We start from the raw sequence: 25833 nt of genomic DNA, 5'->3' as shown, positions 1-25833 counted from the left end.
TTTCCTAAACATGGTTGATCACATTTTTTTTATTTCTGTATTTTATCGCTTATGATTATCTCACGTTAGCTGTTTTATAACACCGATGTGGCCTTAAAACCTTCATAAATGGTATTTTTGAGAACTGATGAACATTCCATTGAATGTCAATACTACGTCAACCATTCTTCTCTTTTTGAAAATGTGGGCTTCTAACAAATTTTCTCTATACACATAATCCGGCATCACATTTCCCCACATTTTAATTTACTTCCATAGGACAATTAGTAAAACACTACACCACTGAGCAGAAACGCCTTTGTCACTTGATATACTTTGAGAGCTTACGATCCAAAGGAGCTGTCCTAATTTAAACCCCCCCACTCCACACATGGCACACATTCTTTAATATTTCGTATCACAAACAGCACCAAAATAGCTTTTTAAATCCCGTGATCCTAAATTAGACTGAAAGAAGAAAACTAGGTGACTGGATCACCTCTGTTTTCTATTTTTATCTCATTAAGCGATCCAACGTAACATGACTCTTCCGAATTGGAGGTCAAAGAGAAAAGATACAAAAGTCTACTCCAACCCATGGTGCACTTCTCAAAACTGAGGTTGACATCTCTTAAAACTGCCTTGATCCACATTCCAAGTTGCACGGGAGGCCTGAACTTCAGTTGCTTTGACTGGGGTGCAGGCTGTACAAGCCAGCCTCCGTCGTTCGTACTCTTTTATGATTTCATTCCCATAGATTCTACTTCCTCTACAGCATAAAGAAGCTTCCCCCCCCTTCACTTTTTTTCCTGAGGTGAAATTCACATTAATATAAATCAACCACTTTAAGGAAATTAATCCAGGGACACTTAGCACATTCACGATGTTGTGCAACTACCAATTCCACCGAGTTGCAAAATACTTAGATCACCCGAAAATAAAACCCTGAACCCATTAGGCAGTTACTCCCCATTTCCTTCTCCTCTGCCCCTGGCAACCACCAATGTACATTCTATTTCTGTGGATTTACCTACTCAGGATATTTCATAAAAATGGAATGATCCAATATGTAACCTTCTGTAGACTTTCACTTAACATCAAGTTTTTGAGGCTCGTCCATCCTGAAACATGTATCCGGACTTCATTCCTTTTTAGGACTGAATAATATTCCCATATATAGGGATATATCATAATTCGTTTATCCATTCATCTGTTCAACATTCATCATTCAAGGGCTAAAATTAACAACTCAGACAACAGATGTTGGCGAGGATACAGAGAAAGAGGAACCCTTTGGCACTGTTGGTGGGAATGCAAACTGGTGCAGCCACTATGGAAAACAGTATGGAGGTTCCTCAAAAAGTTAAAAATAGAACTACCCTACGACCCAGCAATTGTACTACTAGGCATTTATCCAAGGAATACAGGTGTGCTGTTTCAAAGGAGCACATGCAGTCCAACGTTTATTATAGCAGCACTATCGACAATAACCAAAGTATGGAAAGAGCCCAATGGCCATCAATGGATGAATGGATAAAGAACATGTGGTATATATATATATATATATATATATATATATATATATATATATATATACAATGGAGTATTACTCTGCAATCAAAAAGAATGAAATCTTGCCATGTGCAAGTACATGAATGGAACTGGAGGGTATTATGCTAAGCCAAATTAGTCAGAGAAAGACAAATATCATATGGCTTCGCTCATATGAGGACTTTAAGAGACAAAACAGATGAACATAAGGGAAGGGAAGCAAAAATAATATAAAAACAGGGAGGGGGACAAAACGTAAGAGACTCTTAGAGAACAAACTAAGGGTTGCTGAAGGGGCTGTGGGTCGGGGGATGGGCTAGATGGGCAAGGGGCATTAAGGAAGACACTTGTTGGGATGAACACTGGATTCTACTCCTGAAATCATTACTGCACGGTACACTAACTAACTTGGATGTAAATTTTTAAAAAATAAGTAAATAAATAATTTCACTTCCTGAAAAAAAGGAAAGAAAAGAAACGAAATCAAGATAGGTATACCGGATACAATGGTACATTGCAGTCTAAATGAAAACAAAATCTCATTTGTAGTAGAAGAAAAAAAAAAAAAGAAAAAGAAAACATTCATCATTCAACATCTGGGTTGTTTCCACCTTTTGGCTCCTGTGAAGAGGGCTGCAATGTCCTACCCGCTTCAAGAGGACTAAACATCAGAAACAAATAAGACTCAGTCAAAATGTGTGGCGTGGTCATTAAATTCAGCATCACCGATAAAGGGACAAAATGACATGATGCCTCTTGATGGGATTTGATGGGAAATACACCCCATCACCTTTGCCGGCTTTTTGCCAAAAATGCCGAACCTGACTCCAATCGTAAGAACATAATTAGGCAATTCCAGACTTTGGGACATTCTAGAAGATAATTACCGGGGGCTGTTTAGAAAATATCAATGTTACAAAAGGCTGCCTTCTCTGCAGCATTTAGCAATGATCTTCCTCTGCTACCCCTGCCCCCCACATTTCTGACTCCAGTGGGCTCACCTGTGCCTCCATCAGTGAAATGGTGCTGAACAAGGGCACTGTACAATGTCTCATCCAGGGCCAATGCTCCAACAGTGGTAGCCGAATTTGATAAATCAGTGAATCCTAAAAACGTGCTTTGTCTATAGGCACTTCTTCAAAGACCTGACGTACATAAATTCCTTTACATTCTAGGTTTAACTTTATCAGTTTTTCAACATTTAAGAAAGTAATATTTGTAACATGGAAAAATAACTGGTTAATGAAACATACAGATACCACGAAAAACATAAAGAATAGTGATGGTGTATAGGAAACACTCAACAAATGCTATTAGCCACCACTGACCGCTTGGGACCTTCGGAAACACCAATGTCACAGGGCTCAATCCAAAATGCTAGTTGATTTGTTCTCCGGCGCATATATTACTTCAGTAAAAATAAATCTAAAAAAGGTAAACAGCAAGAGAAAATATGCCAAAATATTAACAGAGAATCTCAAACAGGCTCCATGCTCGGCACGGAGCCCGACATGGGACTCGATCCCACAACCCTGGGATTATGACCTGAGCTGAAATCAAGAGTTGGACCCTCAACCAACTGAGCCACCCAGGCGCCCCAAAAGATTATTTAAAAAAAAAAAAAGAAATATAGGGGCGCCTGGGTGGCTCAGTCGGTTGAGCATCCCACTTCAGCTCAGGTCATGATCTCGCGGTCCGTGAGTTCGAGCCCTACGTCAGGCTCTGTGCTGACAGCTCAGAGCCTGGGGCCTGCTTCAGATTCTGTGTCCCGCCCTCTCTGTCCGCCCCACCCCTGCTTGTGCTCTGTCTCTTTCAAAAATGAATAAACATTAACAAAAGTTAAAAAAAAAAAAGAAAGAAAACGGCTCCACTAGAAAGAAAAGAAAAAAAAAACTACACAAAACTGAAGAACAAATCTACTTAAGTAACAATAGTCTCATCTTGAACATGATTCTATTAAATTTCCATGAGCAAACAGCATCAGAAAAATATTACAAAAACTATTGAGGTCTGTTTACTTGGATTTTAATAGTGACCAATATTAAGAAATAATTGAAAATATTTAATTCGTATATGTAGCCTTCCTATTTGTATCCAAGAAGGTTTCATTTTTCCCCTATGGAAATTGTTTCTATACTTATTTTAACCATGTAACAGAGGATGGGGAACGAAAATGGAATTCAGAGTCCAGCGGGCACATTCTTTTCTTTTCCTGTTCCCGAGGCATTGTATTTCAAAACACAATCAGAGTCATCTGTTGATTATAAGAATGGAAGCACAACATTCTTCTGATTTTTAAAATTCCTATTTTAAGAGCACTTACCCCCCAGAGTTTCTTAGGGTGATACTAAAAGACAAATCTCAGACCCCTCTGCAGAATTTTGCAGCTCAGTATTCCTCGAATGTGGGTCTGCTCCCCAATGCTTTTAAAAAGTTTTATGGAGAGGAAACTGCATTTTTCTTATTTAAAAGCAAATTCAGGGGCGCCTGGGTGGCTCAGTCGGTTAAGCGGCCGACTTTGGCTCAGGTCACGATCTCGCAGTCCGTGAGTTCAAGCCCCGCGTTGGGCCCCGTGCTGACAGCTCGGAGCCTGGAACCTGCTTCGGATTCTGTGTCTCCCTCTCTCTCTGCCCCTCCCCAGCTCACACTCTGTTTCTGCCTCTCAAAACTGAATAAACGTTAAAAAAAAAAAATTTAAGTAAATGCATTATTGGACCTACTTCTTCATTTAATAAAGGCAAATTACAAGGATCCAGGTACAATTAGTCCCATGTTCTTAATATTTCTGAAATGTTTACAAGCTAAAGGACAAAATAAACAGAACTACTTTGTATAGCCACAAACTGAAAACTGTAAGAAAAGAGAGACATAACTAAATACAACATGTGGGTTCCTTTGCTATAAAGGACATTTGTGGGGCAGCTACTGGAATGTGAATAGGGTCTATGTATGGATTAGATCATTGAACTGCATCACTGTTAATTCTTCTCATTTGGATAATTGTACTGCGGTTATGTAAAAGAATGTCTTTGGTTTTAGAAAATGTACACTAAAGGACTCAAGGATAAAGAGAAAGCATATCTGTAGCTTACCCTTAAATAGTTAAAAAAAAATAATAACTGTGTCTGTGTGTTTGTGTGTGTGTGTGGAGAAAGAGAGATAGGGACAGAGAAAGAAAAAAAACATGGTAAAATGTTACTTTGGGGAATGGGATAAAGGAATATTGGAATTTTTGTAACTTCCTAGAATTTTTATTTTCTAGAATTATTATTTCTGGAATTACCTCAAAATACAAAGTTTTAAAAAGTTAATGGCCCTTCCTGAGACCTACAGAATCAAAGTCTCTGAGTAATCTGCATTTTAACAAAAATGCCCAAGGGAATCTTAAATATGCTCTAAAGTTTAGGAGCACCTGGGTGGCTCAGTTGGTTGAGTGACTGACTCTTGATTTCTGCTCAGGTCAGGATCTTGCAGTTTGTGGGATTGAGCCCCACGTCAGTCTTCATGCTGACAGCAAGGAGCCTGCTTGGGATTCTCTCTCTCTCTCTCTCTCTCTCTCTCTCTCTCTGTCCCTCTTCTGCTCATGCTCTCTCACTCTCTCTCTCTTCCTCTCAAAATAAATAATATTCAAAAAATACGCTCTAAAGTTTAAAAACTTCTGATATAAATAAAATCACACAGGGGAGGACTCAATACTTTTGAGATATCAATTCTCTCCAAATTAACCTATAGACTAATCTCAATCAAAAATCAATCCCAATGAAAATCCCAGAAGGTGTGTGTGTGTGTGTGTGTGTGTGTGTATATGTGTGTGTGTGTGTGTGTGTGTGTGTGTGTGTGTGGAAACTGACAAGCTGATTCTCAGGTGCATATGGAAACACAAAGAATCTATGATAATCAAAACAACTCTTTAAAAAAAGGACCAAGGTTTCAGGGCTAACGAGATCAGACTCCACAAAGTATTATAAAGCCACAGTAATCACAACAGCATTGTACTGGCATGAAGATAGACAAATGAGGGGCGCCTAGGTAGCTCAGTCAGTTAAGTGTCCGACTTCGGCTCAGGTCATGATCTCACAGTTCATGAGTTCAAGCCCCACATCAGGTTCTCTCTGCTGTTGTCATGGAGCCCACTTCAGATCCACTGTCCCCCTCGGTCCCTCCTCTGCCCCTCCTCTGCTCACTCTCTCCCTCTCTCTCTCAAAATAAATAAGTAAACTTTAAAAATTAAAAAAAGAAGAAGGAAATACTGCCATTGTGATGGACCTTGAGGGTATTATGCTATGTGGACTAAGTGACAGAAAGATCAATACTATATGATCTCACTTGTGTGTGTATCTTAAAAAGAAAACAAACCAAAAGCACCTAATTCATAGGTAGAGAGAACAGATTGGCGGTTGCCAGAGGCAGGAGGGTGGAGGGGTGGGCAAAATGAGCAAAGGGGGTCAAAAGATACAAACTTCCAGTTAGAAGATAAATCCGGGGGATGTAATGCACAGCCTGGTGACTAGAATCAACAATATTGTGCTGTATTTGAAAGTTGCTAAGAGGGTAAGTCTTAAAGGTTCTCATCACAAGGAAAATTATTTGTAACTATGGGTGGTGATAGATGTTAACTAAACTTATTATGGTAATCATTTTGCAATGTATACATGTATCAAATCATTATGTCATACACCAAAACCTAATACAATGTTGTAAGATTGGATGACAGGTGTTTAACATTTATCTCAAGGAAAGATGTTTGATTTCATGATTTCATATTTCAAGGGCTAATAGCTTAAACTCATTTCCTGGAAAGAAAAATGCCTTCCAAGACTTTGATTTAGAGATCTTAAAAGATATACCTAATAAAAACCCTCTTGTTGGGGTGCCTGGGTGATTCAGTCGATTAAGCATCCATCTTCGGCTCAGGTCATGATCTGGTCCATAGGTTCAAGCCCCGCGTCGGGCTTTGTGCTAACAGCTCAGAGCCTGGAGTCTGCTTCAGATTCTGTGTCTCCCTCTCTCTCTGTTCCTCCCCCACTCACGCTCTGTCTCTCAAAACTAAATAAAACGTTAAAAAAAAAAAAAAAACTCTTGCCAACACTGAAAGTAGCTACAACATCAACTTCTTACTTCAAAATTGACAATTAAATGGAAGGAAATAAGTAAGCTCTTATCCTACCTTTTCCAGTAAGAATTGAATTGTAGGGTAGTCAAACAGCCCTAGCTGATGCGGGGAAATTATTCGTTGCATGAATTCTAGCTATGATGAATAAATGACAGAATAAAAACACCGCCATTTTGCAGTCCCCCATAGAACAGTTCATTCAAGCGAGCATCATTAATGGAGACTTATGTCACTAGGTGGCAGGGCAATGATCAACAGAGAACTTTCATTTGCACACGTCAATGACCGGCCAGCCCTCAGATGACTTCCTATTTGGACCCACTGACCACTCTTAGACACAACTAATGGGACAACTAGACATTCTGTGCATCCTGACGGAATGTGAAACACAGAGCAGTACCTGGGAAGAGGCCTTGACACAAAGGTTTCATCTACATCTAATCAAGCTTTAGCTCTAACTCTCACTGTCGAAGAAATATAGGAGACTGAGGAACAAGTTACCACCACAAAGAAGCAGTCAGGGCTACATCTTGCAGGACAGATAACCTGGTTTCCTTAGTGCTTCACGACAAGAAAACAAATAGGGAACACTGGTCTAAATTAAAAGACATGTAAAAACCAAATGCAGGAGCATCTGGGTGGCTCAGCCAGTTAAGCATCCAACTTCAGCTCAGGTCACGGTCTTGCAGTTCATGGGTTCAGGCCCCGCATCAGGCTCTGTGCTGACAGATGGGAGCCTGGAGCCCTCTTTGCGGTCTGTGTCTCCCTCTGTCTGACCCTCCCCTACTCACACTCTCTCTCTCTCTCTCAAAAATAAATAAGCATTAAAGAAAAAAAAATAAACAAAAAAACAAAAAACAAAACCAAATGCAATACAAAGGTCTTGTTGAGAACCTTGTTCAGATATATCACCAAAGTGTATTTTTGACACAGTTCAGAAAATATGAACTTAGTTTAAATGATTTTAAGCAGGATTGCCTGGGTGACTCAGTCGGTTAAGCGTCTGACTCTCAGTTTCGCCTCAGGTCATGATCTCACGGTTCATGAGTTCAAGCCCCTCATCGGGCTCTGCACTGGCAGTGTGGAGTCTGCTCAGGGTTCTCTCTCTCTCCCTCTCTCTCTGCCCCTCCCCTACTCATACTGTTTCTGTCTCTCTCAAAATAAATAAATAAACTGAAAAAAATTTTAAATGATTTTAAACAATTATGCCACATATGTACTCTGATTATGTAAAAAAGATACTTAATTCTATATCTCCATACTAAAATATTTAGGATTAAAATATAACAACGTGCTCTGTCTTAAAACGTTTTTGCAAAACAATTGACGAAACGAATACAGCAAATTGTCAAAATAATTATAAATCCAGGTAATGGGTAAATGAGAGTTCACACACTTCTACTTTTTGTATGTTTGAAATTTTTCCAAATAACATTATCAAAATACATAACACAAAGTCATATGCTCCTAGTAACACAAAAGTCAAATGCGTGCAATGACTTTTTATGGTCTGTCTATGCAGACATTTATTTATTTTTCGACGTTTATTTATTTTTGGGACAGAGAGAGACAGAGCATGAACGGGGGAGGGGCAGAGAGAGAGAGGGAGACACAGAATCGGAAACAGGCTCCAGGCTCCGAGCCATCAGCCCAGAGCCCGACGCGGGGCTCGAACTCCCGGACCGCGAGATCGTGACCTGAGCTGAAGTCGGACGCTTAACCGACTGCGCCACCCAGACGCCCCACTATGCAGACATTTAAATGGTCTGCAAGTCAGTCTAGTCGGACTCAAATTAGGAATCATTGGTCATGCCTGAGTCACTAGTCCACGCACATTTAACACCTGTGGCTCCGCCCGCTATGTAGAGCCATGTGACCTTGAGCAACTTCACCTCTGAGCTCCCTCCTCTGTAAGGTAAGTGCAGGGGTAGCTCCTACCTCGCAGGGCTGCTGCGAGGGTGACATGGGTTAATACAACTAGCGACCCATGGGGCGGATAGCTTCCCCTCTGGGTGACAGAGTGAGACGGTCATTCAACAAGTATTTGTTTCATACCTTCCGTGGGCTCGGCACGTGCTGACTGCTCCCGCACTGAGCTGGTGGACAAGGATGGCAATGCGGACCTTTCTCGAGTAACCGCAGACATACACAAACACGAGCAATGACAAACACGAGAAAAGGACAACGGGCTACCAGAGAGAGGAGCTGACTGACCAGCAGGGAAGATCGTCTCCAAGTTCAAGCCACACATGTGGGCAGCAGAGTGGTTAAGGCAGGGACTCTGGGTAGAATACTTAGGTTTCCATCCAGCTTCTCCACCTCCCACTGTGTGTGACCTTGAACAATTTACTTCACCTCTTCGTTTCCTCATCTGTCCAACGAGGGCAGAAATGAACAGTCCTTTACCTCACAGGGTCGTGGTGAAGGCTGAACGGTTAATAGTGTAGGGTGCTTAGAATGGGATCCGGAACGTACTATGCCCTAACGTGTTTGTTGTTACCTCGATGGTTCAGCGCAAAATGGAGTATCATGCTACCACCCCTGTCTCCGTTTGGCCTGCGAGGACTTCATGAGCTAATGTTTTGAAGTTCCTTTTTCAGGAAACCCTAGCTGTACAGCAGAGTCACGTGGAGCATCTGTGTGCGTATATGCGCACACACAGTTACATATTTACAGAGACACACACATACGGACGCGTGGGCTCCGTTCTGTAACAAATGAATTAAGACGTTCTGGGGGGGGGCGCCTGGGTGGCGCAGTCGGTTAAGCGTCCGACTTCAGCCAGGTCACGATCTCGCGGTCCGGGAGTTCGAGCCCCGCGTCGGGCTCTGGGCTGATGGCTCGGAGCCTGGAGCCTGTTTCCGATTCTGTGTCTCCCTCTCTCTCTGCCCCTCCCCCGTTCATGCTCTGTCTCTCTCTGTCCCAAAAATAAATAAACGTTGAAAAAAAAATTAAAAAAAAAAAAAAAAAGACGTTCTGGGGATAGAGCCTGGGCGTCTGTGTTTTTTTTACAAGCTCTTCCAGTGTTTCTCATGTGCAACCAGGGTCGAGAACCACTGATCTAGGCATTCAAAACTGTGAAACCATTTCAAAAGCGTAGACGTCTACAGTGCAGTGGGCTTATTATTACTGATCGTACTGCGGCCTCAACGTACAACCTGTCAGCTCCTTATAGCACACAAGTGACGTTAGCCTTCAGAAGAGTGCACGTTCTCCATAATTCCTCCCTCCTCTCATACCATCCCCCATCTACTCCAATCGCTGGACAAATACCCAGGGGAGAAAAAGGGGCTCAGGTAAGCCACCCTGCTCTATCTAGCGACTGCCTCACGTGCCCTTTCCAGATGGGATCAACTTGGGAACCCACTAGAACCCCTTGGGTCGAGTTATTTACATACAGAAGCCACCCAACCCAACTCAACCCAGTCTACCTAGTAGAAAGGTGTCTTTCTGCAGCCGGATGACCTTAAACACAGAAAAGTCAACAAGGCAGTTGGTCACGAGGGTGGGAAGAGGAAGGAATCAGGCTGTAAATAATCGGGCACTGGTTTTCCTTTTACAAATCGACAGTTCAAGAAAAGAGTTTAGCAACTTCTGAGGGGCTACAGTGCAATGTTCCATGGCTGGATTGGGTCCTGGTTATATTTGGGTATGTCCATTTGCCAAAATTCATCTGTATGCCTATCATCTTTGCCTTTTATGGTAGGTAAGCTACGCCTCAATCAAAAAGACAAAAAAGCACAGGTTAAAACAGTTGGCAAATAGTCGTTCGTTCGCTACGAGGTTCACACGGGGAGAGAAACCAAAAAGGAGAGTCCCAAGTTAGCTCGAACTCCCTCCTTGACCTGTTTGCTCTGGCTCAGGCGGAAGAAGGGCTGGAATCTCAGCTCGTCCTTGGCCAAGGACTGGCCGCGAGGGAGGAAACGGAGCCCCCCGCACTGCGGCGTCTGGCCTGGGTCTCGCGCGGCCGGGGGCGCGCGGGGTCCTTACCGAGCAGGAGGAAGGACAGGACCCACTGCAGCACCGCGGCCGTCTGCAGCCGCCGCGCCAGCGGGATGTTCAGCGGCGCAAACTCGACCTTCATGGTCCCGCGCGGGAGGGGACTGCGCCGACCGCGGGCGCTTCGAACCTGGTGGCTCCGCGGCGCGTGGGAGGAGCGTGCGGCCGGATCCGGGCCCCGCGCCGGACACCCCCGGGGGCGGAAAGAGGGGGACGGGCGGCGGCCGCGGAGCAGGCGTGGGCAGAACTTCGTCCGGGGGTGGGGCGCGAGGGCTGAGGCTGGGGGCTGCCAATCGCGCGCGCCCGGGCCCCAGTGCAGCTGGCGCGCCCGGGGCGCATTGGCTGGCGCGCCGCGGCGCTGGGGAGAGCGCGCCGCTTTGGGCACTAGGGGTGGCCAGAGGGGTCAGCTGGCCGCCCGTCGGAGCTCGGCAGCGTGGGCTCCGGCAGCCTTGCGGAGGACCTGGGATCTCCACCGGGATCTATTGTTCGGCTGATCGATCACCTTCAGCATCCGCCCTTAAACCCACCCCTTCCTCCGAACTCTCTGAGGCTGGGGAAGTGTTGGTTCAAAGGATCGCCCACCAGGTGGAAGAAGGTGCGGGACGTAGCTTCTCTGGTCGCAGGGTACTCTTGTGTTTACTGGTCTGTATCCCCTCCAACACCCCCATAAGCCCCGAGGAAAGGGGGGGGGGCGGGGAGAAGGGAACAGGGATTTGGTCTCCTCACTTGGGTACTCAGATCTCTACACTAGTCCTGGAAACCTTTCGCTTAATCATTTATTCAACAGATACTGACTGAATATCTACCACATGCCAGGAACCATTGTGTCCCTGCGTATACGCCTGGTAACCCAGTCGCGCATTCATTCTGCTCTCAGAGAGCATGGATTATGGGCAGAGACAAACATTAAGCAAAATAACCGCACAATTGAGTGTACCACTGCAAAGTGAAACCCTACTGCGAATGACTGAAGGAAGGTTCTAGGACTTAGACTGGAGGTCAGGGAAGTCACTGAACAAGTGACCTTGACTGGAGCTATGAAGGTAGATCTAGTTAACTGAGGGGGTCGTCCAGGCGAAGAAGCATGTGCAAAGGTCCTGGAGCTGAAACTCAAAACTAATATAGTAGGAGCTCAGGTAACAGGGAGATTAGGGTGGAATGAGACAAAAATGGCAGCCAAAGGCCAGATCCTTGCAAGGCTGTGTTTAGGGTTCAAGTCTTGACGCTAAAACTGGCCGCTGAAGGGTTTCAGTTTGATGCATTAATGGATAGATTCTCAATAATTGCCTAATCCTTGTGGGGACCTGCTACCTTTTTTTTTTTTATATGAAATGTATTGCCAAACTGGTTTCCATACAACACCCAGTGCTCATCTCAACAGGTGCCCTCCTCAATGCCCATCACCCACCCCCCTCTCCCTCCCTCCCTTTTCTTTATAAATATTAGTTAATGTGTAGTGGGACAACTCCAAGTGGCAAGTGGCTGTCCAGTCATTGCTAGAACAGATCTGCAACAGGACAAATCAACAAAGTTGACTCGCCATCACCACCATGCCCCTTTCTCCATCAACGTTTTACTGGAAAGTTGGGTAAGAAACAAATACTACAAAGTAGTGCAGAGTTGTTTGTGACTTTGTGAATACAAAACTTGCTGGTTTGGGTTTTTTGTTTTTGTTTTTTTCCTAGTTGAGGAATCACTTTCTTCTCATTTAGACTTCTTCCCTGAACCTTCCCCCCGGTGCTAGTGGGGATACTATGAGAACACTCTCCGACGTTGTGGGGAGCCCTTCACGCATCCTAGAGCAATCCTGTGAAATAAGCATTAGCTTTTCAAGGGAAGCATTTTCAAGAATTTCAAGGAAATCCAGGCCCAATGTCACCCAGCTGGCAGAGTGGAGCAGCTTCAAATACAGTTTTGTCTCGAACCTAGAGAGAAGAGCCATCCCTTCAGTAAATGAATGTCACATAGAACAAAGGATTGCTGAGTGCTTGCTTTGCCCTGGTGTTGATGACCAAAGTAAACGAAGACATGGTCTCTGAGCATTAGAGCATTCTGTCATTGGCTATTTATGAAAAGGCTTCTGCCAGGCACAAGGTTGAAAATAAGTACAGGCTAGATCTTGCGGTCTGTGGGTTCGAGCCCCACGTTTGGCTCTGTGCTGACAGGGCGGAGCCTGGAGCCTGCTTCGGATTCTGTTGACTCCCTGTCTCTCTGCCCCTCCCCCGCTTGTGCTCGCTCGCGAGTGCTCTCTCTCTCTCTCAAAAATAAGTAAACATTAAAAATTTAAATAAAATAAAATAAATGGTAGGATTGGTTGATTAGTTGAATTCACAGTTTCCTGGTAAATGAGAAGCGCAAGGCCTCCAGACTCCTACTAATCAAGTAGTAGGACTACTACAAGTCCTCCTAATCAGCTGTACTGAGTCGAGTTTTTGTCACCTTCCCAGGCCCTCAGCTAGTAGAAAACAGCCGTCATAGCCTAGCACGACACACTGCAGGAAAGCATGGCCCCACCAGGGCTCAGTTGGTGTAACAGCCTCTCACCATTTTAAGCAACTATTAGATCACTCATTCAGTATTCAGCACATTCCTTTGTGTATGTATTATGTCCCAGGTTATTGTAGCCAAATCATTACTGGAATTAAATGGTGAGAAAGTTTTCATTTATCGAGCTATTCAGAACAATGCTTCTCTATGAGTTTTGTTGATTTCTGGAACTGAAGTTGACATGAAAACACCAACCGTAAACATTATCTTTCTTAACCCCATGTTTCATGGAATGGGGAGCTGAGAGCAGAGAAGTTAAGGGATTTGCCCAGGATAACCCAGCCAGTTACTGACAAGGGATAGACCCAGCTCTCTTCATAGCCATACTAAAACAGAGGAGGAGAAGCAAAGTGGTATGAGATAATGGTTTCAAACTTGTATTTTAGCAGGGGAGTTTTTTTCAATCTTCAAAGAACTCTGACTTCTAGAAGAGATCCAAGTGAATCTGCTCTAAGTGGAAAAGAAGTGACCTTCTCAGCATCTCCCTCCTTCCCAAAGTGGCTGTATTTTTAGCAAAATGAAATTGACATTAAACAGTTACAGAAGCTCTGAGGGTTTGCAAAACCGAGGTTGGAAACTACTGATTGTTTGGCTATTTGTGTGTGTGTGTGGGGGGTGGGCATCTTAATATCTGGAAAAATACAGAGTTTGAATGGGGTTGCAGTTAAAAAAACCATATAATGTCAACATTACTGAGTGGTTAGCACCTAGCAACTACTGTGTTCATACTTTTTGGTGTTGTGTGATTTAAACCTTATAATAATAGCGCTCCGGTTTAGGTACGATTATCTTTTACCACTGTGCCAACTGAGACTACAGGTGAAACTAATTGGTCATCTAATAAGTAGTAGAACCAAGTTGCTGTGTTTTGAAAATAGGTTTGGGGGCGCCTGGGTGGCTCAGTCCGTTGAGCGTCCAACTTCGGTTCAGGTCATGATCTCACAGCTCGTGAGTTCGAGCCCGTCGTCGAGCTCTGTGCTGACAGCTCAGAGCCTGGAGTCTGCTTTGGATTCCGTGTCTCCCTCCCTCTGTGTCTCTCTCAAGAATAAATAAAACACTGAAAAGAAAGAAAATAGGTTTGTCTGATTCCAGAGCCTGAGCGCATAACTGCCATACTGAGCTTTTTCTTTTCTAATTTTATTCATTTTAGAGAGAGAGAGAGAGAGAGAGAGAGAGTACATGGGAGAGGGATAGAGAGAGAGAGAAGATCCCAAGCAGGCTCCACATTCAGCATGGAGCCCGAAGTAGGGCTCAGTCCCCTGACCCTGGGATCATGATCTGAGCCTACATCAAGAGTCTGACGCTAACCAACTGAGCGACCCAGGCTCCCCTGAGCTGTTCCTTAAATGATATTGCAAGGAAGGAAGGGAATGTCATTGAAATAGAGAAGTCATGGAACAAGGAGCAGACGAATCAGAGGACAAAGTGTGTCATAGTTTAGGTTGGGATTAGTTATTCGATCAACAAATATTTATCAACCACATTCTGTAGGCCTGGCATTGGGTATATGCGAGTGAATAAAACATACATAAAATTTTAAAAATTCAACAAAAATATATCAGACACCTCTGCTGTGGCAAGTCTTGATGAGATCATGTGGATAGAAATCAACACTGTCCTGCTTGGAGATCTGATTCCACCAACCAAGGATGGTTCCCCTTTCTAGTCCTCAACTCTAGTTAAGAAGATGACAGTTCCAATTGCCTCATAGGTTACAAAAGCCTACTCGTGAAAATGAATAACTTAAACATCACTTCCTTCTTCTATTTTTTTTCCTGTGCATTTCATGACAGCTAATCTCTACTAACAGGAAGAGAATGATGTTTTTCCATAACACGACATTCTACCGTAACCTAAGTTAATATGTTCCTGTTTTTAAGTTGAAAAGGAAATAGTATTCTTCCTGGATTGAGAGTTCTCAGAGGGGATAGTTTAGGAGAAAGGTCACTTTTCCAGTTTTCATAAGGTGCATTCATCATAAAGGTAAATATTCTCTCTCTCACTCTCTCTCGCTCTCTCTCTCTACACACCCATGAAACTCAAACATCCTGGTTACCATAATTCATTGGGAGTGTCCAGATCTGGTTAAAGTTGATAGAAGGCCATCATTATGGTAGTTTCAGTTGAATGTTCTTCAGGAAGTTCTGTTTTTTAACACTCTTTTGAACTAAGTTAAAGAAATTTGTTATGGACCCTCTGTATTCTTATCATCCTCTCAACTGATCTGAGCAATCTGCCCAGTGCTCTGGGCAGAGATGCAGGAGTCTTGCCCGAGATAGTGAGGCTCTATAGCCATCATAATTTCTCTTCTCATGACCCTCACCCACACTTTCTGTTTGCACTTGGCCTGGAAACCTATGAGGTTCCAGCAACCCAAGTGAGGGAGGAATGAGGAGAAAGAGACTGGAATGATCTGCCACCCACCTGGGGCCAGGGTCAGCTCCTGAAAGAAGCAGTCAGAAGGGTCCAAAAGCAATGTATTTGGAGTTGTGGCACAGCACAGCCCACGACTTCCAGTTCCAAGAAGGGCCAATCCAATGGATGGTCTTGCCTTCACGTTTGTATCTTTCTAGTTGTTTATGGCTACTCGTATATGACCTGTTGATTATGCTGGCCTATTGTTATTACTTTTTTTCTTCAAACACATGCAATTGCCCCAGTCTTAGCTGCTATCATTGGTCCCCTGGATTACTGCAGCCTCTTACCTGACCTCCCCGCCTTGAGTTTTGCCCTCTGATCTAACACTCCTAATTCCGTGTACACAATGTTCTCAAAGTGGTCTTTCCAGAAGACTTCATTGATCGTGTTATTTCTCTGCTTAAAGTCTTGGAGTTTCCTCTCATTGTTCTGAAGATAAAGTCCAAACTCTTTGATGTAGTTTTGGGCCCTGCATTATAGGGCATCTACTGACCTCTTGAGTCTCAGGTGTAACCCTCTACCGTTCATGCTTTAAGCCATCTGAACTTCATGCAGTTAAACAACCAAATTTCAGGAAGAGGAGGGAGACACCTGGGGCTTGAGAACAACCATTTAAATGCTTCTAGGTTTCTCTCCACTATCTGTTCTCTTGGTGTCAGTATCATTTTATCTCATCGCAGATTATTTTCTCTGAATGGTGGGAAACATGGCCACCAATGGCTCCAGACTCGTACCTTAGCTGCTTCCACCATTAAATAAAATGGACCTCCTCAGGTTCCCTGTGATCCCAAGTCCAAGATCCAGGTAGGATCAGGTGCTTATCCCTGGTAGACTGGCATGAGATACAGGGTTCCGTTGCTTTAACATGGTGACACAAAGGTTTAACCTTGTGCTGTGAGAAATAAGGCATCCTAGGCATATTCACCCAAGTTTCCTCAATCATAATGAGTTAGAAGAGAGAAATGAAGGAGTTTAGGTCAATTTAAGTATTTTGGGTCTGGGTAACTTGGTGGATGGTGGTGACTTTGAAAAGGATAGGAAACACACGAAGGAAGAGTTTAGGGGTAAGGAGAAAGTTCCGTTTTTGAGTCTGACATGCCAGCCTGTTGGCCACCCAGGTGCAGATGTTCAGAAGTTGGTAAGAAACGTGCACAGAAGAGAGAGATGGGCTGGAGGTTAGAATGGGGGCCATCTGTGTTTAGGTAGTAGTGGAAATGAGACTGTTTGGGGAGAAGATCACCAGACATAACTCTGGAGGGAATCCTATACCGAAGAGAGGGAAAGGGGAGTGTGTGAGGTACAGGAGGCCATGAGAGTTAATATTTATCACATGCTAAACCCTACCATGAACTACTGCTCTTAAAATTTGCATAACCATCCTATGGTATGCCAATGATGGACATATTATTGTCACCTTCATTTTATAAGGAACGGAGGCTCATCAATAATCAGTACTTGGTTCAAGGTCTCAGTGAGCAGTAAATGCAAGGTTTGCATCTGTTATTATAGAACTCTCACCAGTACAGTGTATTGTCTCTCACAGAGAGCTAGTAGAAAAATCCAGGGAGCTAAACAGAGGCATCTGGAGTCAGGAAAACTAAGAAAGGAGAATTTCTAGAATGAGGGGATGGTCAATAATATAAAGTGTCTATCAAGTTTGTTTCTAAAATACAATTTAAGATGACCACTGGTTTGACAACTGGGAAGTCAGTGCCAATCAACTGCTAGACTGGGCAGGTCTAGCAGGCCTTCTTGGTTCTAGATAGATCTCTCGGTAGAAACCCAAGAAGAAAGATGGGCTTTGATCTTGTCCTAAAAGTTTCAGGGTAACCTACAAAGGGGTTAGTGTCCTGGAAATTTACAGGAAAGACATACAAGGTTTTAGCCAGAACAGAACCAGTTTGGGATGCACCACAATTAAAACAAGGCCCCTTATGGTAAATTGTATCATCCACAACCTGAGCTTACAGTGCTGTCTCATCCTACTGGAGGCATCAGCTTGAGTTTTAGTAAGCTTAACGCCAGGGCAAATTTATAGTCTCAGATCACTGGGCTGTTACCTTGAGTATAAACATCTAATATTCACAGGGTGCTTGGCAGGTTTCAAATTGTTTCCAAATACGTTGTCCTCACAGCCATCCGCTGAGGTTCTGTCTCCAATTTATGGGTGAGGAAACTGAGGCTGGGAATGGACAAATGTTTGTTTTGGGCATACCACTTGAAACTATCTGCTGTTGAAGTGTGAAATGTCATAGGCATAATACTGCATTTTTAAGTGCGGGAAGGATCGCAGACCTCATAGCTTCTCTTTCTCAGTTGCTGCTCAACCCATAAGCCTAACAGGAAAGTGGCACAGTCATTTCAGAAACTTTCACTGGGTGTTACACATTTTACAGGCAAAAACAATCGTGCTCGCCCAGATCTACGCAGGCTCTCCTGTCATGTAGCAACGGAAGAACTGGATTGTCTACACATGTCTGAGGAGGCAGAGGAACTGCACGTGACTGTGTTCTATAGGAACCTTGTAGTTTTTTCCCTCATAACAAAAATATACTTGCTAATTACAGTTCTGTTAAATACAAAGGGTACAGCGAAGGAAATAATCTCACCATCTAAAGACAACTACTGTTAAGAAAAAAATTAAGGGGGTAGCTCAGTTGGTTGAATTTCTGCTCGGGTCATGATCTCATAGTTGTGAGATCAAGCCCCGCATCAGGGTCAGCATGGAGTGTGGAGCCTGCTAGGGATTATTTCTCTCTGCCTCTTCCCCACTTGTGCCTGTGTGTGCGCTCTCTCTTTCTCAAAATAAGTAAACTTAAAAAAAAAAAAAGAATTATATTTGAGACTAAAGTGGAAAAAATAATAATGATCAAATGTCTTGTTTCCAGTTTGGGTATTTTGGTTTTTGGGTTCTTTTTTTTTTTTTTTACAACGAACAATGTAACACTGAACATTTTTATTTGTTCACCTGGGGCACCTGGGTGAGAGTTTCCCAGAGAAATATTCCTGGGAGTTTAATGGCAGTAGGGTATGCACCGGTTCTGCTCTTCTAAGTAAGGCCCTATTTTCCAAAGCTTATACTTCCAATTCTTGCCAACATTTAGTTTGGTCAGACTTTCACATTTTTATCAGTCCGGTAGGGGTGAAAATGTATTTCCTTATGGGGCACCTGGGTGGCTCCGTTGGTTGAGTGTCCAACTCTTGATTTCGGCTCCAGTCATGATCTCACGGTATATGAGTTCACGCCTTGCGTTGGGCTCTGGGCTGACAGCTGTGGAGCCTGCTTGGGATTCTGTGTCCCTCTCTCTCTGCCCCTCCCCCACGTGCTCACTTTCTGAAAATAAATAAAACATTAAAAAATATTTCATTATAATTTGAACTTGTATTTACCTAATTTCCAACGGAAGGAGGACTTTTTGTGTGTGTATTGGCCAGCCCATCTTTTGTTTCTAGGAAATGCTGCGATCTCATTCTTGCTCTCCAGCTGGCTTTAAAATTAGACAAAAGAGGCACCTCCCTACAATTTGTGATATACACTCTCGTTTTCCAAGTGTCTTTCCTATCAGTCAGCTGAGCACCTGTCATGAACACTGGTGTTCTAGTTTTCTCTTTTCCGTTAGAATCCTCTAAACATTCAGTCCTAGCAAAGGTACAGAGGATGAAAAAGCAGGATGGACGCATTGGGGGATATAGGGAGATGAGAACAGAATTTCCCTGGTGGTTTGAGACAGACAGGAAACTGACTAGGATAGATGATAATGACAGCTGCCTCACTTCTAGGGCCTAGGACTTAAGCATGTTAATCATTTGTGAGCATTTCTGATCCTTAGGATAATTCTCTAAGGTGTATATTATCCCTGTTTCGTAGATAAGGAAAGTGAGGCTCAGAGGCAACAGAACACTTTGGGGTTCCCAGAGGAGAGCAGGTCAGCATGCAATAATTTATGAAGTCCTTTATTTGTTAATTGAGAGCTGAGTACCAATTTGGCAGAAGATTTTGTTGGGCATGATGTTTGCTATTGACCTCTGCCAATCGGTTATGTTGGGCCCTGGGAAGGGATTGCCCGCAGTCACGGAGGGAAACTAATATAGTGAAAACTTGCTTGATGGTGGTCAGAGAGGCCTAAGTTCCACTCCCTACTGCCCCCCACCTGAATGGCTTTGGAGGCCTCACTCACTAAATACTAGAAAGGATAAAGGCAGGTCTCCCTCATGAAAACGCCTCAGCTCTGCCTTGAGAGGTGAGTGACTCCATTTGTGCCTCAGTCTCACCATCTGTAAAATGGGAATAATGGGTGCCTATGTTTGTATATTAGTTTCCTGTAACAAGTAACCATGAACTTGGTGGGTTAAAACAACAAATTTATTCTTTCACAGTTGGAAGCCAGAAGTCCAAAATCAGTTTCACTTGGCCAAAATCAAAGTGTCTGTAGACCCTCCAGGCCTGCTCCAGAGGTAAGGGAGAGTCCATCATTGTTTCTGGTGGCTGCTGGCATTCCTTGACTCGTGGCTGCATCATCACAATCTCTGCCCTCACGGTTATACTGCCGGCCCCTCTGCTGTTTCTGTCAAATGTCCTTGTGCCTCCGTCTTCAAATGATGCATGTGATTGCATTTAGGTCCCATTCTGATAATCCAGGATAATCTCTCCATCCCCAAATCCTTAATCTGCAAATACTTTCCAGATGAGGTGACATTTACAGGGGCCAAGAGTTAGGACCTGATATCTTTGGGGGCCTCTATTCAGCCTATTACATTTAGGGTTGTCATAAAGAGGAAATCCGCTACTGATGGCAGAGGACTGAGCACAGTATCTGCCAGCAGACAGCACTGCCTAACCATCAGTTTGTCTCCTTTTCTAAAAATGTCTCTAAGACCCTGTGTCTTAAAGGGCTGCTGCAAGGCTCAAACCTAGAGTACAAGGGAGACTGTACGTAAGCGCGAAGACTGAAGCCCAAACTGCGGCCGGACGGTTTCTCCAGATCCCACAGCTCAAGATTTGCACATTTTTCTCCGTAGGCTGTCAGAGACCCCTCCCGCTCATCTTCTCACCTCCCCCGGGAGAGGATGCTCCACCTCCAGGCCCCGCCCCCGACGTGCCTCTCCTTGTGCCCCTCCCACTAGTTTGGCGTCCTCCGCCCATAGTGGGTTGGAGGCGTGAGGGCCTTTGCAATCTGCCTATTCTACTGCCTATCAAATCGTAGCACGTTGTCACCAATGTTGTCTCCTTTCTCAGCCTGCACGTTATTCATACCACGCATATGGATTTAAGGAGTTTAACTGTCGCAATTTACGTGCCTCCAGATGAAAAACGAGGAAGAAGCTGTTGGGAGCCGACTGGCAATATTGAAGGGAGCCCGCACAAGAGGGAGCCGGGTCCTACGTGCCTCGCGCGCTGAGCCCCGGCCGGTTCACCGCGCAGGCGCAGTAGATCCCGACTCGCCATGCCGACTGTCAGCGTGAAGCGGGATTTGCTCTTCCGAGCCCTGGGTCGGACCTACAGTAAGTGCTGGCGCCGTGGCCTGGCTTTGTGCCTCTGCTCCGAGGCTGGGACCCCCCCCCCCCTTCAAAAGGGCTTCGTGGGAACGTTCACGCTGTCCGGCAGGTTTTGGCCTCGGGTGGTCCGGGTAGAGACGGGGATGTCTGGCGGTCGAAGCGGCCGGGCTGGGCTGAAATAGCCTCTCCCAGCCTGCCTTGCCAGGGCTAGTGTTGCATCATTCGCACGTGCCAAGCTGGCCATGTCATTCGTTCAGCAGTCTCACATGGAGCATCTGTTGCGTGCTTCGTGTCAGGGGATAGAATAGGAATGAAGCTCTGGGTTGCATCCCGAGTGCAGCTAGTTGAGCGCGACAAGAAGAGCTCTGTAGGAACTCCATTTATGAGGGATTAGAAGCTTGAACAGGAAGTGGTGGCATTGTATCTTACTTTATTAATGTTTTCTGAGCACCTGTTAGGTGCCAGGCGCTGTTCCTGGCGCTTTGGGAATACAGCGGTGCGCATGACACATAAGGCCCCCGTTCACGTTCTGATGACGGAGGCAGACAATAATTAACCAGCACACTAATGAACTGATTCTGGATTATGTTAAAGGCTATCGGGGAAACAAAAGTACTGCGCTAAGAACAACGTTAGATAGGATAGTAACACCTGAGACCTGAATGACGACGAGGAGTCTTTACCGGGCGGGCTCAGTCTTCATGCTACACTTGGTGTCTTTTTTAGTTCTGAAAACATCCCCATTTAGAAAAGGGAGGAAACAGTGCAAATTATCAGCGGCCATATGGTTGTAGCGGTTGAAATGATAGCTGTCTCTCCCCATAGTTATTAGCTTATATAAGGGCTGTGGCAACTGATTTGTGAGAACTATTTTCGGATTTTAAGGTTCAGTATAAGAGAGACCTAGTCGGTGTAACAGGTACTGCTGCCTAGAATGTTACCATGAAGATAGCTTTTAAAACGTTTCTAAAGTCGCACTTTTAGATACCACATATTCTTCAAGTATTATTCTTTGTCGGGTTCTGCCGTAAGTCCCTGAAAATAGAGGTAATACTTTTTGACTTCTGAATTCAGCTCTAATTCCCTACACTGTTTTATTTTACAATGTGCTTATATTTCTTAACCCATTCTTCTAAACCATGTTCTTACTAATGGTATATGCCTGAATTATACACGATGGTATGGGGCAAATATTTGTTTAAGACATCTGTGATCAGTTACCACCCAAGTATCCATTTTCTGAGAAAGTAAAAAATACTCTAGGTTTTTAAAATGGTGAGATTTGTCATCTATTTACGTCTATCTGATTTCATAGATTCGCTAGCGACCCCTCCCATGTTTTTCTTATTGAAAGTGATCAGGCAAGCTTCATTTCAACTCCCCCCGATAAGTATCCATCAGCTAATGACTCAAATTTCAGTCAGAGGGGTGCCCGGGTGGCTCGGTTGAGTGTCCGACTCTTGATTTTGGCTCAGTTTATGATCTCGCAGGCCATGAGTTCGAGCCTTGCATCAGGGCTCCATGCTGACAGCGGAGAGCCTGCTTGGGATTCTCTCTCTACCCCCATCTCCTGTCCCTCCCCTGTGCATGCATGTGCTCTCGCACACTCTCTCTCTCTGAAAATAAGTTAAAAACAAATGAACTTAAAATTTCAGTCATGAAGGTTGATGTTACTGAGGTGTACTTAAGGCAGGTTAGAAATACCAGTCAGTTTATATTTCCTGTATTTTTTCTTGAAACTTAATTGGGTTGAGGTCAAAGTTGGAAAAGCATGTTTAGCAAAGCATCTAGTTTGCAAGTTAGAATGGGTCCATCTTGTTTCTTACCCTCTTTTTTTTTTATTAGTCTTCCTCACTTTTTATTCTCAGATATTCAGTCTTTTGTATGCACATTCTATTTTTTTTCAGTCCTTCCAAGTTTTGCTTTTTGTCCTAAATTTCATTGTTTCTCCCTGTCACTGCCTTCACCATCTCTTTGCTTACCAAGGAGATTTCTCAAGCTGCTTTTGTTCTGGTCCTTTTCCTTCTCTGGGGCCGCTTTATCTCCTTAGTCTACCTTTTTATCACTTTTCTGCTCAGGTGTGTTCCTTTTGCCACAGTTAACATTTTCTTGTTAACTGATTTATTATCACCGTTCGGTTCTGCTCCTGCTCTGCCTTGGTGTGACTGCTGACGGGACTGTCAGAGCCACCTGTATATGTCCTACAAACCTCTAAGGGGTAGTCACTTAGATGTGTCGTTTTGTTAGAATTATGAATCACAATTTTGTTGTTTCGAAGCACGTGAAATACAGCGGATAGGAATAAAACAAATTGTATAATGAGGCATTGAAAGATGCAGTGTTTTAACGGTTCTAAACTAAGTGGTTACTGATCAAATTGTTTTCTATTGCTGCATAATAAATTACCCCCCACATTAGCAGCTTAAGATGGTCGTGTGTTTTATGGTTTCTGAGGGTCCAGGAGTGAGGAGTGGCTCAGTTGGGTGGTTCTGGCTCTGGATGTCTCATATGTTGTCCTAAGGGTGCCAGGTCTGTAGTCCTCTCTCCAGGCCTAACTGGGGTTGGAGAATCTAATTCCAAGTTCACTCAAGTGGTTGTTGGCAGGCCTCTGTTCTTTGCACATGTTTGGCCAGAGACTTCAGTGCCTCTCGCTAGGACTGCTTGCAATATGGTGGCTTGTTTGTCCCAGAGCGAGAGGTCCCAAGAGAGCAGGTAATTGAGTGTTCAGAGTGATAGAAGCACATGTCAGAAGTGACATGCCATCCCTTCTCATATTCTTTAGGTCACACAGACCATTTCACAGTGTGGAAGGTGACTACACAAGAGTATGAATACCAGGAGGCGGGTAGTTTTGGAGGCTGACTGCCAGTCTGCCCTCTGCCCCCTCCCCCCATGGTGATTCATGCTCCTCCCCCATACAAAACCTACTCACCCCTTCCCAAGGATTCCAGAAGTGTTATCCCATTACAGCAGCATCTCAAAATCCAGAATCTCCTCTAAATCACGGCCCGGTGTGTATGAGGCTCTTCAGGTGTAGTTTCTTAAGTACAGCTGCTTGAATATAGTTTCTCTTGGTCTCAGAGACTAAAGAGATGATCTGCCCAGCCGACAGCTAACATCCAGTGGGGAGACAGGCATAGGAGGACCGCTATGCACGTTCCTCGTCAAAGGGGAACATGGGAGACACATTCTGAAATTGAACTGGCACGTGTTCGACTCTCTTGATGAGGTTTCAAGGCCTGGGATCCTTCTCCATGGCTCTCAGCCCTACCCTCTGGGCTCTTGGCTGTGCTCTCTGAGTGATCCTTATTTTTACCGGGGAAAGAAAGCACGTGTCTTACATCCGATTAGTTCTCTCTACTACTTGCCAATAGCCTTTTGACGGTTCAGAGACTTCATTTTGTCCTCTCTCTGTCCCTTTCAGCTCAAGCTTGTAATGTTTCTGCCTATATATTTCTTTTAAAAACTTTGTGGGTCTTCAGTGAGTTTTGCTAGTTTCCATTTCATTAGTGAGAAGCCATCGCACTCACAAATTTCTGAAATAAGGTGTTTTGTACCTTGGATTTGTACTGATACAGGGCCCTTGATTAAGCTCAGTTGTGTGACTGAACTTGTGAGGCACACCTTAATTGATAGTGCCTTTTTTCTGAATGAATAGTACCTTTGATCTTTTTGAGTCTTAAGAGTTTACAGTCATATCCTTGATTTCATCTTTGGACCACGCTTTCCTGGCAATGCTCTGGATTTACTGTTTGCTCAGAAGTCATTTCTTTATTTTAGTACCATTTTACACCTTAGGAGACTGTGAATTTTTAAAACTGTCAAGTCCTGGCTCCTTTTTAATGGCCTTTACTTTGTCTCTTCTCTCATAAACAGCAAGAAAAAAAAAACAAGCGACACCTACAGCACTGGTTGGGAATCTTAGTTACATCACCTAGTTGAGTAGGTACATTTTCTACAGTCTGCATAACCGGGTAATAGCATTGCTAAACTTTTGCCTTTACGTAAAAAGGATTCCCCTTTGCCAGTTTCTAGTAACACTGCCTCAGGTTCCTCCATATGCTCACCTGTATCCTATTAAAGACTATGAGGCTTCTTGTTACAGGCACTTGAGGTTTTGATTTACACTTGCCTCAAAGCCTACCTCCTGGTTCCAAAGCCATATTCCCACATTTTCCCCGTTTTGTTCTGGCATCACTCCACTTCCAGGGACTGAAGTCTGTATTCTCTATCCCTGCATAACGAATTCCCTCAGTATGCAGTACTGTAAAACAAGTGGTGGTTATTTCCCAGTTGTGTGTGTGTGTGTGTGTGTGTGTGTGTGTAATTTTAGTTAACATGCAGTGCAGTAGTGATTCATCACTTAACATACAACACCCAGTGCTCATCACAAGTGTCTTCCTTGGTACCCATCACCGGTCTAGCCCATCTCCCTATTTCACAGTTTTTTGAGAGAGGGATGGAGGAGTGGCTTAGCTGGGGGGTTCTAGCTCTGGGTCTCTGACCAGGTTGCCGGCAAGATGTCAGCTGGGCCTGCAGTCGTCTCCGTCCAGGCTTGGCTGCCTGAAGAGTATGCTCCCGGGATCACTCATGTGATTGCTTCAGACCTCAGTCTACACAAGGGCATGAATACCAGGAGGTAGAGATCACTGGGGACATCTGTTGTTCTTCGCCCCAGTTAACGGTATCCACACGGGAGACCTGGGGGTCCTAGACTCTTCCTGCTCTCA

The 25833-nt window shown here is 44.2% G+C and overlaps 2 protein-coding genes across 19 annotated transcripts in view; one reads left to right on the top strand and one right to left on the bottom strand.

Annotated features, from left to right (window-relative positions):
• The window catches only part of MOGAT1 (monoacylglycerol O-acyltransferase 1), a 69186-nt gene extending 58303 nt beyond the window's left edge, over positions 1-10883 (bottom strand). For 3 of the 13 annotated variants that reach the window (XR_003970700.1, XR_003970699.1, XM_030324155.1), the window contains exon 1: positions 10634-10857. Coding sequence is in view for 9 of the 13 variants with exons in the window: in XM_030324155.1 (XP_030180015.1) it covers positions 10634-10727 (94 nt within the window). In the remaining 4 variants the exon portion in view is untranslated. Of the gene's footprint in view, positions 1-2531; positions 2666-8698; positions 8829-8857; positions 9348-10633 lie in introns of those variants that run through there. The other 10 variants (XR_003970701.1, XM_030324163.1, XM_030324165.1 and 7 more) reach the window with 8 other exon arrangements.
• FARSB (phenylalanyl-tRNA synthetase subunit beta) overlaps positions 10145-25833 on the top strand; it is an 83370-nt gene continuing 67681 nt past the window's right edge. For 2 of the 6 annotated variants that reach the window (XR_003970698.1, XM_030324153.1), the window contains exons 1-2: positions 19476-20062; positions 20844-21109. Coding sequence is in view for 5 of the 6 variants with exons in the window: in XM_030324153.1 (XP_030180013.1) it covers positions 21052-21109 (58 nt within the window). In the remaining variant the exon portion in view is untranslated. Of the gene's footprint in view, positions 10293-11014; positions 11238-12088; positions 12231-19475; positions 20063-20843; positions 21110-25833 lie in introns of those variants that run through there. The other 4 variants (XM_030324150.2, XM_030324152.2, XM_030324151.2 and 1 more) reach the window with 4 other exon arrangements.

The sequence above is a fragment of the Lynx canadensis genome, chromosome C1 (assembly GCF_007474595.2).
Source record: "Lynx canadensis isolate LIC74 chromosome C1, mLynCan4.pri.v2, whole genome shotgun sequence".
Lineage (NCBI taxonomy): Eukaryota > Metazoa > Chordata > Mammalia > Carnivora > Felidae > Lynx > Lynx canadensis.
The sequence above is the reverse complement of the archived record's forward strand: the minus strand, read 5'-3'. Positions and strand labels throughout refer to the sequence as shown.